Source organism: Paroedura picta, chromosome 7 (genome assembly GCF_049243985.1).
Source record: "Paroedura picta isolate Pp20150507F chromosome 7, Ppicta_v3.0, whole genome shotgun sequence".
Lineage (NCBI taxonomy): Eukaryota > Metazoa > Chordata > Lepidosauria > Squamata > Gekkonidae > Paroedura > Paroedura picta.
Window position 1 is genome coordinate 18,816,056 of NC_135375.1, and position 20,100 is coordinate 18,836,155.

General features: G+C 45.3%; 1 protein-coding gene across 5 annotated transcripts in view; it reads right to left on the minus strand.

The window, feature by feature from the left end:
* PDZD2 (PDZ domain containing 2) overlaps window positions 1-20,100 on the minus strand; it is a 272,721-nt gene that overhangs the window by 181,482 nt on the left and 71,139 nt on the right. For all 5 annotated transcript variants that reach the window (XR_013232999.1, XM_077346915.1, XM_077346916.1 and 2 more), the window contains one exon: window positions 15,939-16,802. Coding sequence is in view for 4 of the 5 variants with exons in the window: in XM_077346915.1 (XP_077203030.1) it covers window positions 15,939-16,414 (476 nt within the window). In the remaining variant the exon portion in view is untranslated. The remainder of the gene's footprint in view (window positions 1-15,938; window positions 16,803-20,100) is intronic.

The following is a 20,100-nucleotide window of genomic DNA, read 5'->3' on the forward strand; positions in this document are numbered from 1 at the left end:
GGTACTCATTTTACCGACCTCGGAAGGATGGAAGGCTGAGTCAACCTTTTGCCATCCTTTTGACTAATAGTGGACAAGACAGTGAGCAATAACGATAAAATGAATATCTCATCAATGGAGTGAAACCCTAGGGTAGACAGCTCTGGATCGGGGGATACTTGGGGATTTTGGGGGTGGAGCCCAGGAAGATCAGAATTTGGGAAGGCGAAAGATCCAGTTTGGTGTAGTGATTAGGAATACGGACTTCTAATCTGGCAACCTAGGATCGATTCTGCACTCCTCCACATGCCTCCACACCCACTCATCTGGGTGACTTTGGGCTCCCCATGGCACTGATAAAGCTGTTCTGATCGAGCAGTGATATCAGGGCTCTCTCAGCCTCTCCCACCTCACAGGGTGTCTGTTGTGGGGAGAGGAAAGGGAAGGCGACTGTAAGCCGCTTTGAGACTCCTTCGGGTAGAGAAAAGTGGCATATAAGAACCAACTCTTCTTCTTCTTCTTCTTCTTCTTCTTCTTCTTCTTCTTCTTCTTCTTCTTCTTCTTCTTCTTCTTCTTCTTCTTCTTCTTCTTCTTCTTCTTCTTCTTCTTCTTCTTCTTCTTCTTCTTCTTCTTCTTCTTCTTCTTCTTCTTCTTCTTCTTCTTCTTCTTCTTCTTCTTCTTCTTCTTCTTCTTCTTCTTCTTCTTCTTCTTCTTCTTCTTCTTCTTCTTCTTCTTCTTCTTCTTCTTCTTCTTCTTCTTCTTCTTCTTCTTCTTCTTCTTCTTCTTCTTCTTCTTCTTCTTCTTCTTCTTCTTCTTCTTCTTCTTCTTCTTCTTCTTCTTCTTCTTCTTCTTCTTCTTCTTCTTCTTCATCTTAGCAGGATATAATGCATTAAGTCCACCCTCCAAAGAAGTAATTATCTCCAGGGGAACTGATCTCTATTGTCTGGAAATCTCCAGACCCCACCTGGAGGCTGGCAACCCTAGGAGACTCATTTCTCAGGAGCCAAACAAACCAGCAGAAGATTTTAAAAACCAATTCATTCCATAGTGTCTAGTAAAGAAACAATATAAAAGAGTCAATTAAAAGCAAGCTGAGAGTTTTTGTTTTTTTTTAAGTCTGGGCCTGCTTATCAGTAATATCAATCACCCGGGGGAGAGGAATGGAGAGAGACCCCAAATCATGAACAAATTATTGGTGCTGTTGATGACAATTTGACTGGACTTTGTTCCTGGCTTTTGGACTTATCAGCCTGGGCAAAACAAACAAGGCCATTCTCGTGCATAAGGAAAGGACTGCCTGACTCAAGAAGAACTATTTTCCATTCATGATAGCTCGCTCTGCCTCTCGCACTTGCTAGAACTCCACTTTGTATGCTAAGTCATATGCAGCACTGGGAAGGGAACCAACTGAAAACTGTTGTGCTGTTATAAGAAGAAAAAGAGCTGGGTTTTTTTGTATCCTGCTTTTTACTACCTGAAGGCGTCACAGAGCGGCTTAAAAAGGTAAAGGTAAAGGTATCCCCCGTGCCAGCACCGAGTCATGTCTGACCCTTGGGGTGATGCCCTCTAGCGTTTTCATGGCAGACTCAATACGGGGTGGTTTGCCAGTGCCTTTCCCAGTCATTACCGTTTACCCCCCAGCAAGCTGGGTACTCATTTTACCGACCTCGGAAGTATGGAAGGCTGAGTCAACCTTGAGCCAGCTGCTGGGATCGAACTCCCAGCCTCATGGGCAGATCTTTCAGACTGCATGACTGCTGCCTTATCACTCTGCGCCACAAGAGGCTCACTCTTGTGAGCCGCTTACAATTGTACACAATTTAGGTGTACAATCACCTAAAATCCCTCTCCCCACAGGTAGGAGGGGCTGAGAGAGCTCTGAGATAACTGTGACTGGCCCATGGTCACCCAGCTGGCTGCAGGTGAAGGAGCGGGGAATCCAACCCAGTTCTCCAGATTAGGGGCCACCGCTCTTAACCACTACACCACACTGGATCTCAGTCACCCGTCAAAAGCCAGCCAAGGCAACAAAAATGCTTTGGGATAACAAAAATGCAGAAGATGCGCACATGCAATCTGTCATGCTGATAAACCCAAACTAAAAGCCATTCTTCTGAAATCCACAATGCCAGCACCAATATCCCAGAGACACAGAAGCCCAGGTGATAATGTACAGCCCAATACCGGTAAAAGTTTCTCCAATAATTTCAGTGTGGGGCATCCACTCCAAAACATGCAGAAAAGGATGCGCCCTGCATCCTCAAGTGACAGAAAACAATTGGCAACAGAATGCTCCCTATGAATGTCCAAGCTCACGTGGTGGTCTGGACCACAAGAGACGGAATCTGAACTTTAGGGAAGGAAAAAGGAATGCTGCCATGCTCATTAATTATCTCAGAATACGGGGAAGCGAAAATACAGCACCTGGAGGATTACCTGTCACATTTTCGTGTAGCTGTAATAATTCATGCTCCAACGTTATCTTTTTTTCTCTCCTCCAGACATGACAAGATGCTACCAGACCAGACTGAGCCTCACAAACAGAACGCTGAGCCACACAATATTCAGCTCTCCCGAGACGCTGAAAGGGCTATTAAGTCACATCAGACTTATGGTGACCCCACAGGGCTTTGGAGATAAGGGTTGTTCCGGGATGGTTTGCTACAGCCTGCCAATACCTAGCAGACCCTGCGTGTCCTTGGCTGGTCTCCCATCTGAATCCTAACCAGGCTGAACCCTGCTTAGCTTGTAGATCTGACGGGATCAGTCTAAATGGCTGTACACTATCACACAGGCGTACCACCAGAGGGCGACGTGGCCCTAAGCACTGTCGGCGCATTGAGAGGGATTGCGCTTGCTCCGTAGATAAAAGGAACTCAAGGCAGCGAAACAGGGAACAGCTCTCCTTCGTTCCTTGCATTCAAATGGGGAATGGTACAGACCAGGAATCCCAGCCACACAAACATTAAGACCTGATCTTGGTTCTTTTCCGTTCCAAACTGAAGAAGAATAGTTGGTTCTTATATGCCGCTTTTCTCTATTCAAAGGAGTCTCAAAGCAGCTTACAATCACCTTCCCATTCGTCTCCCCACAAGGGAAACCTTGTGAGGTGGGTGAGGCTGGGAGAGCCCTGATATTACTGAAGAAGAAGAAGAGTTGGTTCTTATATGCCGCTTTTCTCTACTTGAAAGAGTCTCAAAGCGCCTTCCCTTTCCTCTCCCCACAAAAGACACCCTGTGGGGTGGGTGAGGCTGAGACAGCCCTGATATCACTGCTCGGTCAGAACAGCTTTATCAGTGTTGTGGCAAGCCCAAGGTCACCCAGCTGGCTGCATGTGGATTAGAGGCAGGGAATCAAACCCGGCTTGCCAGATTAGAAGTCCGCACGCCTAACCACTACACCAAGCTGGCTCTCTGACAGCATAGAGAGGAGACGGCAGCTTTGGTTTAGGTCTGTAAACGCTACGATCGCCACAGGACCTTCCTCTCAACCACTGTGTTCGCAATGCAATCATTGCGTTTCTATATTGCCAATGCAGCAGACTTGGCCTACAGCCAACCAGGCTGATGTGAAGACTTCATGGCACTTTGTTAAGGGGGGGGGGGGCAGTGGTTTCCACCTCCCCCCTCTGGTGGCAGCCGTGTGAGCAGACTTCCCCCCCCCCCTTTTTTTTTTTGTTTTCATGAGTCAGTGATGTTGCAGGAATCTGGAGGCAAAGCTCTGAGCACACAGAATTGGACCAACCAGTACAGCCTGCCGGTGATGGGTTTTAGCTCTGGAGCAGGGGTGGGCAAACTGTGGCCCTCCAGATGTCCATGGACTACAATTCCCATGAGCCCCTGCCAGCAAATGCTGGCAGGGGCTCATGGGAATTGTAGTCCATGGACATCTGGAGGGCCACAGTTTGCCCACCCCTGCTATGGAGGTTGCTGTGTCTAAAAATTCCATTTGACTGGAGACTAGCACAGTGGGCAGAAAGGTTCCTTACCTGGGAAGCCATTTTTCTGTCTTCAGGGAACTTGAAACATAGAGAGGCTGCTGTGTCTAAAGTCACCACCATCATCCTCTGCTCACAATTGGTCAGTTCTGCCATGCCGATTCTCTTCCAACTCAATGGCCTGCATGAGCAATCCTATGTGGGTCTATGTAGGACTGAATCCCATTTTTATTCACTGGGTCTTATCCCAGGAAAGCGTTAATATCATAGAGTTCGAAGGGGCTACACAGGCCATCTAATCCAGCCCCCTGCTCAATGCAGGATCAGCCTAAAGAATCCAGGATAAGGATCTGTCCAGCCACTGCTTGAATACTGCCAGTGAAAGGGAACTCACCACCTCCTTAGGCAGTCAATTCCACTGCTTTACTACCCTGACTGTGAAAAGTTTCCTCCTGATATCTAGCCGGTACTGTTCTAAAGGTAAAGGTAAAGGTATCCCCTGTGCAAGCATCGAGTCATGTCAGACCCTTGGGGTGATGCCCTCTAGCATTTTCATGGCAGACTCAATACGGAGTGGTTTGCCAATGCCTTCCCCAGTCATTACCGTTTACCCCCCAGCCAGCTGGGTACTCTTTTTACTGACCTCGGAAGGATGGAAGGCTGAGTCAACCTTGAGCCGGCTGCTAGGATCGAACTCCCAACCTCATGGGCGGACATCTTCAGACAGCATGTTGCTGCCTTACCACTCTGCGCCACAAGAGGCTCTGTTCTACCCATCGTTTAAACCCATTACTTCCGGTCTTATCCTCTGCAGCCAACAGGAACCACTCCCTGCCCTCCTCCAAGAGACAACCTGGCAATTCGTTAGTCTTTAAGGTACCACAACACTCTTAGTCAACACAGGTTATTAATAACAACAGTCTCCCAATCTCATCCAGCTGGTAATGTTTAGATGCATTAATTATACAGAGATGCAACATCATGTTCCAAGACTCCCTAATGTATACTAATCCGTCAGACCTCATTGATGTATTCAAAATGTGTCGGGTTATTTTCCTATGACTTCATAACATCTGGAAAACTAATTAAAAAAAACTAAATGGCTGGGGGGGGCATCATACACAAAACATGTGTGTTTCGAGTGCCAGTGGGACTGCGGAAATTCAGCAAGCAGGAGAGTGGTGCTTTGTGTGATGTGTTATATTTTGGTAATATTGGCACAATCGTCACCAATGCAAGAAGACAATAGTCAGCTATTCTGGTAGTGATCAATATACTAAGAATTCTGTCATCCATTTGAAAAGGGGACACTTGACAACTTCAGACTTGCAACAATCCCAAATTCCCTGTCAAAATTTCATTTAACCTCTAGCTCACCTGAGCCACTATAATTTCATGCAATCATAGAATCACAGAGCTGGAAAGGACCTCCTGGGTCATCTAGTCCAACCCCCTGCACTTTGCAGGACACTCACAACCCTATCGTTCATCCACTGTAACCTAACCACCCCCTTGAGCCTTCACAGAATCAGCCTCTCCATCAGATGGCTACCCAGCCTCTGTTTAAAAATTTCCAAAGATGGAGAACCCACCACCTCCCGAGGAAGCCTGTTCCACTGAGAAACCACTCTGTCAGGAACTTCTTCTGGATGTTTCATAGACCAACTCTCAAGCAAGACTTGGTATAAGTTCTCATGCCACAGTATTCAGTTAGCCAAGTGGGGACCCGCAATACTCTTGGGGGGAAATCCCTCCACCCATCATGGCTGACTGGGAATGGCAGGAGACAAATGAGGTAGTCACCACCACCTACTAAACAGCCCAGCATCCCTTGTGAACACAGTCAGGTTCCCTGCAGCTGCCAATATCCCCTACAACCACTGATGCTTGGATTGGCACAGAAGCTGCAATGTTAGAACAAGACCTGGGAAACAGAGGGTCATAAGAAATGAGTCATTTCTCTCCCAAGCATTGATTTTAGTTATGCAAATAGATCTGGCTGAAGTAAGAACAAATGGTTTACCATGTCTCACCTAAAAAGACAAAGACTGGGACAGCCAAAGGGCTAGATAATTTCCCACCTAGCCCCTGCTCTTGAGGCAGGATAATCAAGACTGACCCAAAAGGGGGAGAGAGTCTAATAGCCAATTTATAGATTCTCAGAACACAAGGAAGATGGTATCTTATGCTACCTTCTTCATCTTCCTGAGATGGACACAAGCTTTCAAGAATTAAACCTTTTAACTAGAGACTCCATCTTGGCCATATGTTGAGAGAGAATGCGAGATATCTAAACTCTGAGAACTAAGACAAGGATGGACTTCTAAATGAATCATAGAATCGTAGAGTTGGAAGGGGCCATAGAGGCCAACTAGTCCAACCCCCTGCTCAATGCAGGATCAGCCCTAAGCATCCTAAAACATCCAAGAAAAGTGTGTATCCAACCTTTGCTTGAAGACTGCCAGTGAGGGGGAGCTCACCACCTCCTTAGGCAGCCTATTCCACTGCTGAACTACTCTTGACTGTGAAATTTTTCCCCCTGATATCTAGCCTATATCGTTGTACTTGTAGTTTAAACCCATTACTGTGTGTCCTTTCCTCTGCAGCCAGTGCTGCAACTCCATTGCTGCAGCCAGTGCTGCAACCATGCTGTACCTCCAAGAATGACTAGCCTCTCCTAATGAAACACAGTTTAACATAAGCTAGAATCAGAATCATAGAAGTTGAGAGGTAAGAGGAATACATTTTTCCATCTTTCCTTTTTATCTTTGTTCAGTCTGATGCTTGAATGCAACATGTGTACTCTTTGGGTTTTGCTCATTAGATCTTTTTTGAATGTCTGAAGCCTGATCTCCGTAAACATAGAGAAATTTGGTATCCCCCCAACCTGGAGTAAGGGGAAAGGAGGTTATCACTGAGCAGAGACTTAGGGCAGTTGAGGGAGTCCTCCTGTCTCCATGGACCTGAGGTACTTGGGCTTGTGAGTCTATTCCAGGGATTTCTGTGGACCCCTGGGGATTTGTGGGGGCTCCAGGGGGGGTCTACAGTCCTCCCCTCTTTTCTTAATGGACTTGGCCACTAGCTAGGGGAGGGCCACCTCCACTTGGCGGGTTCAGTGAGTAGGCTGTGGGTGTAAAAATCAAAGGGGAGGAGTTGGTTGTGACATGGTATGAGGGTCCAGGCTGTCTTCTTAGCTTTTGCCCTTCTTTCCGGTCTATATGAGTCAAAGCCACTGGAGTAGTAGTAAAGTTGGGGGGAGAGAGTGCAAGGAGGTCAAAGGGTGCGGGTGGTTATGTCACTTCCAGGGGCGTGGAAGGGAGGTGTGACCAGCTGACATCACTTCCGGGTGGGCCTCAAAGCCTGAAAATTTATTTCAGGGGCTCCTCTATGGTAAGGTGACCAGATTGTCCTGCTTTTGGAGGGACATCAGGGGGCACCTGGCAAATTGTACTTATGTTGAAATTAAAATATATACAGTATTGGCTAGCGTATAAGACTACTTTTCCCCCCTGAAAAACATGCCTCCAAGTGGGGGGGTCGTCTTATACGCCGGGTGCACTTCAGTTGGGATAGACATAGCTGCCCATAGTAGCCCATAGTACTGTATTTTGAGTGGAAATGTTGGGGGGTCGTCTTATACGCCCAGTCGTCTTATACGCCGGCAAATACGGTATATTACAATACTATTTTTGTGTTCTATGCGTTCTATGAAAATTTTTGTGGCTCCATATAGACCAAATTCTTAATCAAGAACCACCACCCCCCTCCCGGTCAATGGTGTCCCGCTTTACCAATGTTAAAATCTGGCCACCTTACAATGGTCAGAAGGTCTGTTCCTTCAAACCTGTCACAAATGCCAACACTTCCTGGAAGAACAGGACAGTTTGCCAAGCTCCTGTTTGTGCCCCAATTCCTTGCTGATGTTTGTCAAACCTCAGTGTAGTTAATCAGATGTCTCATTCTTGAGATAAGGATGTCTGGTCAAAAACTGCTATTTACAACTCTGGCCCAGAACCCACTTCTGTTTGCACAGGCTTGCAGGCCTTCTGTGTACTCAGAAATCAACCAGACACCCGAATTTCTTTTTTCGTCCAGCTGAGTAATCCCAAGAATATCGGCAAGGAAAATCGGCCACCCGACTTACAGCCTCACACTTTCAAAGGGTGACATTTCTGGGAATGTCTTATAAATTGAATTAACTGCTTTTCAGGAGAGTGAAGGAAACAGAGATTCAGTCAGAAATCTTGGCAACTGAAACATACATTTGCATTTAGTTTTGAGCAAATATTTTTGCAAAGAATTATAACACAAACCATGCCAGGGATTTTTTTTTTTAATAATCCAGGTGGTTTTTTAGACAGAAACTCCATGGCTAGTTTGTACCGTACATCCATTTTCACATTGCCAAAGCCGAAATATTAAAAGTGTGGCCCACCTGCATATCTGCCAAATTACAGTTCTGGGATGTATCAACAACTCAAAGACCATCAAGCAATTTACCGGCAACCAGCAGCTTTCCACTGCTACTGTACCCTGTTTACAGCTTCTCCTGATAAAAAGGACATTCACGTTGCAGATCTTCGACTTCACAGTTCATGATGGTTTGGACAGGACCATTTGTTTCTTTATTTGATGAAAATGGACTGCGAGCCAAACAAACACAGTAGGGCAACTTACCAGACCTCCAGAAAACACAGAGACAGTTCACAGTCTCGAGTTTTTGTCTGTACCAACACCACTACCCGACCCCGGAATCTTGAACATCCCAGGAGACCCCAGCTGTGGTTGGCAGCAAGTCCTAGGAGGACGATGGCTAGCAAAACTGTCACCACAGTGCTGGGGGTCCCAAGATGAGACAGCCAGGATCAAAAGCAATGTCTTCTGAAAAGCTCTTGGTTTAGTTGCTTTGTCTGCAATCCCAGCCGAAACAAAAAGATCAGTTATGCGCTGGGCGCAGAATTCTACAGTGTTGCATTTTTGGCAGATTATTGGATCCATCTATACTCTTTTTCCATTTTAGTTTCCCCCATTCCTCTCCAAGAAGTTACTCTTCTTGTATACTGTTGTCTCCCGTCAGTGTCTCAACTGGAACTGTAAAACCCTTTGCCAGGGACCCGTTCCTTTTTTGACTGCTGGCTTGGAAACATGACGCACGCTGAAAATATGATGCAGAATCCTCCTGCTTTCTGATTTGTTTGTTTCGAACCTGCTTTTCTCCTAGTTATCTCTCAAAATTACTTGGAACATCATCTTTCCCTTTTCCGCTTTCTTTTAGAGCCCCTATGAGATAGGTCAGGTTGAGAGTATATGACAGGTCAAAGGTCACCCAGCAATAGGGATGTCAACCTTCACGTGGTAGCTGAAGGCCTCCCCCTATTACAACTGATTTCCAGATGACAGAGATAAGCTCACCTGGGGGAAATTACCTTGGTGGAAGGTGGACTCTTTGGCATTATACCCCACTGAAGTCAACCCTACCACCTTAGACACCATCTCCAAAATCTCCAGATATTTCCCCATTCTGGACCTGTGAACGCTACCCAGCAAACTTCCATGATGGAAGCTAGGATTAGAACCAGGGTCTCCCAGAATCCTGGTCCAAGACCGCAGCCAGAATTCTGGTCCAATACTGCCCTCCAAGTTCTAGAGAACTTGCAAGATGGCAGTCTTCCACAAGGCATTTGGTTGAGGTCAAGGGACACCATCACCATAAAGCTGGGCCCCCAGACAGACCCCCCCCCATTATTCCTCCATTGTGTGGCCAACTGCAATCGTCTTACCTAGAATCATAGAGTTGGAAGGTACCTCCTGGATCATCTAGTCCAACCCCCTGTACTATGCAGGACATTCACATCCCTATCACTCATCTACTATAACCTGCCACCCCCTTGAACCTTCACAGAATCAGCCTCTCCGTAAGATGGCTATCCAGACTCTGTTTAAAAATCTCCAGAGATGGAGAACCCACCACCTCCTGAGGAAGCCTGTTCCACTGAGAAACGACTCTAACTGCCAGGAATTTTTTCCGGATGTTTAGACAGAATTTCTTTTGAATTAATTTAATTTCATTAATTTCATCCAATTGGTTCTGGTCCATCCCTCCAGGGCAAGAGAGAACAATTCTGCTCCATCCTCTGTATGGCAGCCTTTTAAATACTTGAAAATGATTATCAGATCCCCTCTCAGTCGTCTCGTCCAGGCACAGAGAGCAGGAGCAATGTATATAGATTGTTTCAATGCATTTTAAAACTTAAATTCATTTGATTGGTTTTGAACTTATTGTGGAAGCTGCCATGAGACTGCAAGGAGAGGGGCAGCCTATACACTGAAATATAAATATAAATAAATAAATAAAATGCCATGCCAGCTCTCAATTGTGTGCTGGTAGACAAATTCACAGATATCTGGAAATGTGAACTGCGTGTGTGTAGTTTGAAGCTTCAATCAGTAAATTTGATATACATTTATACTAATACAAGAGAAGATTTAGACTCTCAGTTTCTAGATTTTATTATTTACGTTTGTGGGGAAAGCCTTAGTTTTCCTGTGGGTACAGCCAAATGGGAGGAACCATTAGATCGGGCAAATCCACTGTATATATTAGATATAGATCACACACTCATATGGACCACGAGAAACGGAAACCTCAGTGGTACAGTACACAGAAGAAATTAAATAACTGTTCAAAGTGTATTAGAATGGTGCCCCCTAGGGGCAGCTATAAGAAAAAATCAAGTCACATATGAACATTTGTCCGGAGTACAGGATGGGAAATCTTATGTACATTCTCGGAGGACAGGTATTTCTGCTCTGAGTTTTCTATCGACTTTTACCAATATATAATCAATAAGGACTTTCTCCATCTTTTTATCCTGTAGGAAACTGAAAACCTGGACCCAGAAATTCAGATCTCTACGCCCGAGGCAAGAGATTATACAGACAACCAACATGGTGTAGACGCATGGTCAGAGAGCCAAATTAGCATTTGGGAGACCGGTCTTCAGATCCCCATTCTCCTGTGGAAATTTACTGCCCAAGTCTTTGGCCACTCCCTTTTTTCCCTCTCTAACCAACATCACAGGGTTGTTGTGAAGATAAAACAGAAGAAGAGAAAGTTGCATAAAGCTGTCTTGGGTTCCCACTGGGGAAGAACAATGAGCAAGAAATATCTAAATCAGAACCCTGCTATTCCTTCAAAGTCTCCAAATCAAACCCAAATCAACCCTGTGTAGTTTCTGAGACAACCAACAAGGACACAGAGTAGGTAGGTTCTCCGAAACAAGCAACAGGTTAACACTGTGTGAGTCCTTTAATTCACAAGACGCCTGTTGTGTTTGCAGACCTGCCAAAGACGAAGCTTGAGATCTGAGGCAGGATCGTAAGTTTGCACTGCAATTCGACAAGGCATGGCTAGATTCCAACTGCAGGATCCAATCAGTTTAAAGCGAAATTGACCAATAGCACGGACTGGCAGGAAGATCTTATTATCTTTACATGTCTAGAAGTTGGGTTTTTTCAGGGGTTCCTTGGTTTAGTTCAGTTCTGCTTGGTCCATGGTGGGGTACAATAATAAAGAGCTCAAATCACTTCCAGCGTCTGTGTCCACCCTGAAGCCACGGATTGACCAGAGACACTACCTTTAATATAAAATGCAAGTTTAAACTTTAATATGGATGATAAAATTCTTCAAATCTCACAAAGAATGTTTAAACAAGAAAGCAGTCTTTGTTCCTCTGAAATGATTACTGTAGTCTCAATTGTGCAAAAAAATGTCCAAATGTAAAATAACGAGACGGAAATTCTGGATAAATATGCTGTTCCGTTAATCCTTCCTCAGTTTTCAACATTGTAATTGCACCCAAAATCCTTCAAGTTCTCCAGCTGAGAATAAACTTAATTTTAAACCAGGAAAAATCCTTTGCTCTCTCTCATAGGCTGGTAAATTTCTCCGTCATTTTAAACTGAAGCCCTTCCAAGCTTTCCTGTTGGCAGAAAACATCTAAAACAACACCAATAATTTCCTGAGCTTAATGTGAATCATGAAAAAGTAAGCATAATGTTCCCAAAAGTTACCTTGCTGGGATAAAAATCTACATTTCAGGCCAGAGAAAACCCTTTGTTCGCTCATGGGCTCATAAATCTCCTAATACAGTTGCCACAGATAACTATAATTCTAATGCTTATCAATAACAAGAACAGACAGGCTGAGCGATCTAAGTCAGGGCAACGCAGACACTAAAGAACAGATAGAACGACCAGTTAACTAGTACCTAACCATCCTTTCCTTCTGAGATAGTTGCCAGTCACAGGAAGCAGCTGCCTTATACTAAATGGGACCCTCTACCCATCTGGGTCTAAATTGCCTACTCAGACTGGCAGCAGCTGTCCAGGGTCTCAGCCACAGGTCTTTCCCATCACCAGCTGCCTGGTGCATTTAAGTGGAAAGGCTGGGGATTGAACCTGGCACCTAAAGCACACCAAGCAGATGCTCTTCCACTGAGCCACAGGCCCATCCCCCCAGCAAAAGCTCACACGTCTCAGTTAATCAGAGGTTTCCAGAATGGACAAAAATGCACAGCTGTGTTCAGGCTGTTCTATATTTTTACTTGGGAGATGGATGTGCACTCTGGGGTACCACTTAGAAACGGGGGGGGGGAGGCGTCAAAACATCGCTCTTAGCCACTTGGCACAGAAGTAACAGCAGATCGGGGGAACAGATCCGTGGCATCGCGGAACCCAAATACAGATAGGCAAAGCGACCCACACAGATTCCACAAGAATTGCCTTCTGCTACTGCAGAGGTTTTCCTGAGCTGCGCATTTGGTTCGCATATTAAGAGAGAAGTTTATTTTATGAGGAGCCAGCAAAAACAGCAAAATAAGTCAGCAGGTTTGGCTGAGCAAAGAGAGCGCTATGATTCTTTGCGGGGAAAGGTCAAAGTTGTCTTACATTTATATCTTGCTTTGCTCCCTGATCAGGAATCCAAGGTGGCTTTTCACATTGTTACACCCGTTACTCCGCTAAATGTTCACAACAGCCACCTTGTGAGAATAGGGTCAGCTGGGAGATGGTGATGGGCCCAAGGTCACCTGGCGGGCTTCCATAGAGGGGAGATTCAAACCCATTCCCCCCAGGTCCTGATCCAGCTCTCTCAACCACTATGTCATACCAGCCCTCTTGAAATTTTCTCCCTGCGACAGAAAGGGTAAAAAAACAGGGATTCCAAATAACTGACAACAATAAGAAGAGTTTTTACTACCTTGCTTTTTACTACCCAAAGGAGTCTCAAACCGGCTTAAAACTACCTTCCCTTCCTCTCCCCACAACTGACACACTGTGAAGTAGGTGGGGTTGAGACAGCTCTGAGAGAACTGCTCTGTAAGTACAGCTTTGACAGGACTGTGACTAGCCAAATCAGGGGAGATGTGTATTTAGCACAGTTGGATTAGGAACTTCCTGGAATTTTTCAAATACCCTCCCTCCTCTGTCCTGATTGGCTCTTTAGAGACTTCCTGTTCCTTTGAACACACTTCCTCCCTGCTTGCCTCCAAAACTGTATGACTGAATGAAAACAACAAAACAGTTAGACAGTTAGGTCTTCTCTCTCCTTTCAATAAAAAGTTTGTTTCTCTCTTTTAAATAAAACTTTTTTTGAAGCAGCTTGGTGCTTTGCCCCCATGCATATTTAAACTCTGCCCACACAAGGAAGCAGTGATCCCTGCTGGTGCTTCCATTTCCCATCCTTTGTTGCTCTTGCAAACAAAAGGATTTTGGGGAGAAAGCTAGCCATCTCCCCGCTTCCCCCCCCCCCCAAGCAGCTGTTGCATGTCTCGCAAAGCGGCCACAATCGAGCGTCTCCCCAACAAACGTTTCCTAATCCTGCCTAATTCTTATGGAGCTTAACACCGGCTGACCCAGGGATCATGACAACTGCAGCGGGATGGAGCATCCGTGCCTCTGGTGCTGAACGAGATCCAAGTTCCATTGATGGCCCAAAAGAGCAATGAGTCCCTCAGCGGCATCTGAAGCGTTAACCTCCCTATTTCGTGCTTCGGGCCTGGATAGCCACAAAAGTTCAGTGCTGTAAACTGGGATGCTTTTTAACCGCTAGACATCTGCAACAGAAGACTTGGGAAACGTTTCCAGCTGTACCTCCACGGATGCTAGTGAGAGCCACATGTTTGGATCCCTAATTATGGTGGCAGGACAGCAACCAAGAGCAAAAAAAAAAGTCAAGAATTTGACAGCGGGTCTGCTAAACAGGAGCAAAGAGAGTTGGTTGTTATACCCTGCTTTTCACTATCCAAAGGAGGCTCAGAATAGCTTACTATGGCTATATAGTGATTAGGAGTGCGGACTTCTAATCTGGCAAGCCGGGTGTAATTCCGTGCTCCCCCACATGCAACCAGCTGGGTGACCTTGGGCTCCCCTCAGCACTGATAAAGGTGTTCTGACCGAGCAGTGATATCAGGTCTCTCTCAGCCTCACCCACCTCACAGGGGGTCTGTTGTGGGGAGAGGAAAGGGAAGGCGATTATAAGCCACTTTGAGACTCCTTTGGGTAGAGAAAAGCGGCATCTAAGAACCAACTCTTCTTCTTCTTCAGTAATATCAGGGCTCTCTCAGCCTCACCTCCCTCACAGGGTGTCTGTTGTGGGGAGAGGAAAGGGAAGGCGAATGTAAGCCACTTTGATATTCTTGGCACAGTTCTGCTCACACAGGCAGTGGTGCAACGGCTCTAGCAACACAGAGCGCTCTAACGTAATTTCAAAGCAAAAACAGCATGCATGTGGAACAGCGGGAATTAAGGAAATTATGAGGCTTTTGTTGTATTTTTTATCCTTTTATTGTTGTAAACCGCCGTGAGCCCAACTGGGAACAGTGGTATAAAAATTTATGAATGAATGAATGAATGAATGAATGAATGAATGAATGAATGAATGAATGAATGAATGAATGAATGAATGAATGGAGAGGCAGTGTTCATAATTCCATTCAATTTGGTTTTGACAATATACAAGGGCCAACTCCCTTGTGTTATGTCTCACACATGTGCAAAAGATAGTGGGGCTACCACTGCTTTAGCTCAGCACAATCAGATACAGAACACTGCACGCATGGGAATATTTCCTGGGATTCTGCATTCTCCATTACTCATATGCACAGAAACAGTAGAAAGTGACTAGCCAACTATCAGAGAGAGCAAGGCACCAAACCAGTATAGGAAGCAGCTTTGAAATGCTGAAAGGACCACAAATTCTCAATTATTCAATTCATCATTATACTTTTACCAGCCTGGGGGGAAGGAATCAAGTATTCTACCTTAGGTAGCTAAATGTTTTGCTTCTTTGAAGCATAACCTTCCTGCTTTTTTCAAAAAATGTTTGCCACATTGTAAGTTCAGATAACAAGCAGCATGGAGTAGACATAACAAATGGTTCTTCTACTGTACTATGCCTGCTTGCGCATTCATTTAATTACAAAATTCACATAACTATCAGTACCAGCTAACAGCTATACAAACAACACAAATAAGAATAAGCTAAAAATAACATTAAAACCAATGCAACAGAACAAACAGCGTGTCTAAAAGCGCTGGCTGAACAGAAGAATCCCTTTCAAAAGCCCGATAGAACAAGAATCTTTCTTCCAATTCTTTGAAAGTGATAGGGAGTTTTCAGAGAGAAAGAGAGAGAGAGAGAGAGAGAGAGAGAGAGAGAGAGAGAGAGAACACTATTCCACGGCACCAGAACAGCTACTGAGAAACCCAAGTCCAACCTCGCATCCATACAACAAGGTACCCAGAACAGTACCCAGAAGATACTGTTACTGTTAAAAACATTCTGTGAAACTGTAAACATGATATACTACTTATTGGCACCCTAGTCCAGGGGTAGTCAACCTGTGGTCCTCCAGATGTTCATGGACTACAATTCCCATGAGGCTCATGGGAATTGTAGTCCATGAACATCTGGAGGACCACAGGTTGACTACCCCTGCTCTAGTCCATTTAAGCTGCTTACCTTGCACCACTGATATCCACTCCAACCATCAGCTGTCCATTCAGCGACAGGATTTCATCTCTCAAGCGAACCTTTCCGCATTTCCCCGCTGGGCTGTTTTTCTTTAAGTCAGTGACCCAAATGCTTCCAACGTCAAGTACGGGGCCTTTAAGCACCTTCCTTTTCTTCCCCACTCTCCGTTTTTCTCCATAGTCCCCTAGAGCTGGGATATACCCAAAACTTAGGCCAAGAGATTCAGCATTTCTGGGATCCTTGGTAAGGTAAACAGTACAGATCTCCATGTCCACAGGGTTCGTACCATGTTGAAGCACAACTTCCTCCACCGGGAAGTTCAAGAGGATGTACTCCCTCAGCTTCTTGATGGCGGAACGGCAAAGTTTCTGCTCTGGCTCTTCCACTTCCTCCTTCAAATGATTCTGCAGCCACCGATAAAGGATGGGAAGAAACAGCACCGCATTCTCTGGCGTGATGGGCATTGTGGTCACTCCAGGATTCCATTACGTGGAGAACCGTTTCCGGGACTGCTGATCAAAACTTGACTGGCGTGCCTTTCGGTAGCAAAGCAACCACCTCCTTGACCGACAGACATGCTAAAAGCAAACACAAAAAGGCCAGCCAAGGGGGCCAAAAATCAACATGAGGGTCCCTCTTTTCCCCAGTTTGGCCCAAGATGCCTTTTGTGGGGTGAACAAAAAAAAGGAGCGAAATCAATTGCTCTGGAGTGCTCGATTGGAGAGGAAGGAAGCAACAGGGACTTCTTGTCTGGCAACCTTCACAGCTGTCCACACAAAAACCCCACACAGACATCCAGTTTTCGACTAAGAGCAATGGCGATGATCCTCCACGCCCACCAACCGACTTGACCTAGAAAGGGGGGAAACAGTAGTTAAAACTATAATTCTCCTGTTCATAAAGGATTAGAATTGCCAGCAGTGCTCATTAACAAGAAAGCTTTCCTTTAATATTATTCTGTTTGCTCATTAATTCTGTAATCTGTTTGTTTTGCTTCCTATAGACCAGGGTCTTAGGGTAGCCATGGTGTTCTAAAAAGACCGCAGAAGAGCAACAAGAAAGGGAGCGCAAAGGCACACTTATGAATGTGAAAATAAATGTCTTCATATGCACTCATAAACCGATCTTGCATCTATTCATTCATGCACAAATCTACAAATCCAAGATGCTGTCACATTCTAGAACAGAGTTTCCCATCATTATACCTTCAGTGGTGCTGGTAGGGTGTTCTGCTGGCTGCTCCTGAACAGGTAGAGCTGTGTGTCATTCACATATTGGTGCCTAGTGCATATTTCCAGACAACCTGGGCTTGAACAGTATCAGGGGAAGAATTGCGCCCTGCGGCACTCCACACTGGAGCTCACAGCAGTGCAATGGTTCTTCCCTGATGGTGACCCTTTGTCCCTGACCATGAAAGAATGAGACTAGTCATTGTAAGGTGAACCCCTGAATCCCTGCATTAGTGAAACAATGAGCTAAAAGCCCAAGGTCTACAATATCAATTACTGCTGTAAGGTCTAATAATACAAACAGCGCCGATCTGTCTCATTTCAGCTGTCTTTGGAGATCACCTGTAAAGGTGACCAGCATTGTTTCCATGGCATGGCCAGGCCATAAACCAGACTGCAATGGCTCCAGTACCGATGCTTCATCCAGGTATGCCTTTACTTGGTCAGCAGCCTCCTGCTCAACCACCTTCCCTACAAACAGCAGATGTGAGATGGGGCAGTAGCTGGAAGGGTCCTACGGATCCAGGGATGAATTCTTCATAGGGGTCAGAGCTATACTACAGATACAGAGAAAGTAAACTTCAACTTGCCATCAGAATCCCTACCTTATTTCCCAACACTTAAGACACTCCAAATTTTCTTTGTTACTTTTGTATTGGACACATAATGAATCCAATCACAGATGCTTCTTTTTTGTGAGCCTCTGCCCCATATTTACTAGATGCAGCTGGTGTCCTCATGCTGAGCAAGCCAAAAGATCCCTGTAAATAAACGGCAGACTCAAAAACATGACCTTTTTCTTTGCAGTTCTTCCTATCATGGTTCCATTTCCTGTTCACATATGCCACACGTTTTTAAACACACCACATTCATACACACTACAATTGTTGTGATACTGACACATCTTCCCTATCTGCATACTATCCCGCAAAAACCTCCACATGGCTCCTAGCACTATGCTTTCTCTAACTTCTGGGCCACTGTGGGAGGGATGCTAAGTTTTCTTGCTTGGTGTAGTGGTTAGGAGTGCCAAGAGCCAGCTTGGTGTAGTGGTTAACGAGTGCGGACTTCTAATCTGGTGAGCCGGGTTTGATTCCACCCTCCCCCACATGCAGCCAGCTGGGTGACCTTGGGCTCGCCAAAGCATTGATAGAGCTGTTTTGACCAAGCGGTGATATCAGGGCTCTCTCAGCCTCACCTCCCTTCATGGGGTGTCTGTTGTGGGGAGAGGAAAGGGAAGGCGACTGTAAGCCACTTTGAGACTCCTTTGGGTACAGAAAAGCAGCATAGAAGAACCAACTCTTCTTCTTCTAATAAGAGCTATTATTTAGAAGCTCTTACAGTTAGGACCTATAGAAATGTCATATACCGTTAACAGATTCAACTGAGTCTAAAGGATGATACTGAGAATCTCGAGAAGAAAATTGGAACGTACAGAGGGGGAGCAACCAAGATGATTTGGGGGTTGCAGCACCTTCCCTATGGGGAAAGGCAGAGGAGCCTGGGCCTTTTCAGTTTAGAAAAGAGACCACTGGCATCTTATACATGGGGTGGAGAGAAAGTTGACTAAGTGAAGTTTTAGTCCCTCTCCCAAAACACTAGAATTCAAGGGCTTCCAATGAAGCTGACGGGCAGTAGATTCAGAACAGACTAAAGGAAACGCTGCTTCACACAGAGAGTGATTAAAATGTGGAATTTGCTGCCAGAGGATGGAGTGATGGCCACAGAAATAAACAGCTTTAAAAGGGGATTAAATAGATTCATGTAGAAGAAGTCAGTCAATGGCTACTAGTCATGGTGACTGAATCCTCTGAATCCCAGAACCAGGAGGCACCATCAGGGGAAGGTCTTGGCCTCTGTGCCCTGTTGTTGACCATCCAAAGGAACCGGTTGGCCACTGTGTGAGAGCCAGGATGCTGGACTAGATGGACCATTGGTCTGATCCATTAGGGTTCTTCTTATGTTATTATTTTTCAAGTTCACGTGTTTTATCTTTTATCCTATTATTTACAACTGCAAGCATCCCAAGTACCTTAATACAGTGGTCCCCAACCTTTTTATCACCGGGAACCACTCAACGCCGGGGACCACTCACTGGGGACCACTAAACGCCTTTTACTGAGGCCCGGTGGGGGGGGGTAGTTTACTCCTCTACTCTCAACCACTGACCTAGCGCTCTCTGATTGCTATGGTAATGTTTAAACATCCCTTCAAAATAAGATACAGACACGCCACAACAATGAAGTGTGTTGTAAAGGGCTGGGGGGGATGAAATAAAGGGCGGGGGGGGGAGAAGGCGTCCTTCGGGGCCAACCTCCAATTAGTCAAAGGACCACATGTGGTCCGCAGCCCACAGGTTGGGGATCGCTACCTTAATAGATGTTCCAAATCTGTCTTTGTCTTTACAAATAGATGGGCTTTCTTAGAGTTGGCACCCAGTCCAGCTGAAAAGAGAAGGCCTGTCAACCACAACAGGCATGTGCACAAAGAAGAACACTGTTTACAAATATCTGGCTTTATCCAAACATCCCCAAAGCATTTTGGGATATCCTGAATACACTCGGACTTTTGTTTCTTTCTAATAAATTGAGCTTTTCCTTCCTTGCACGTCCTTCCCTGGAGAACGTCTGAAGTGTCTTATTTCCTGGCTTATAAAGAGAGATACAAGGTCATTAAAATGTCCTGTTACTGACTTTTAAAAGCTGATTTATTTGAACACCTTCTTCAGACTCCATTTTCTTAAAGGTCTGCATTTCTGACACAACGAAAATCCAAGCATGCTCACCATTTTTCAAAGTTTTTTTTTAAATTTCACCTCAATAGAACCCAACAATGATAATGCTTTTAAGATATAGCTACTTCCCAATAAAGTTGGGAAGCTGTTTAGAAGCTCAGGTGGAAGTTTCAGTGGCGCCTCCTTT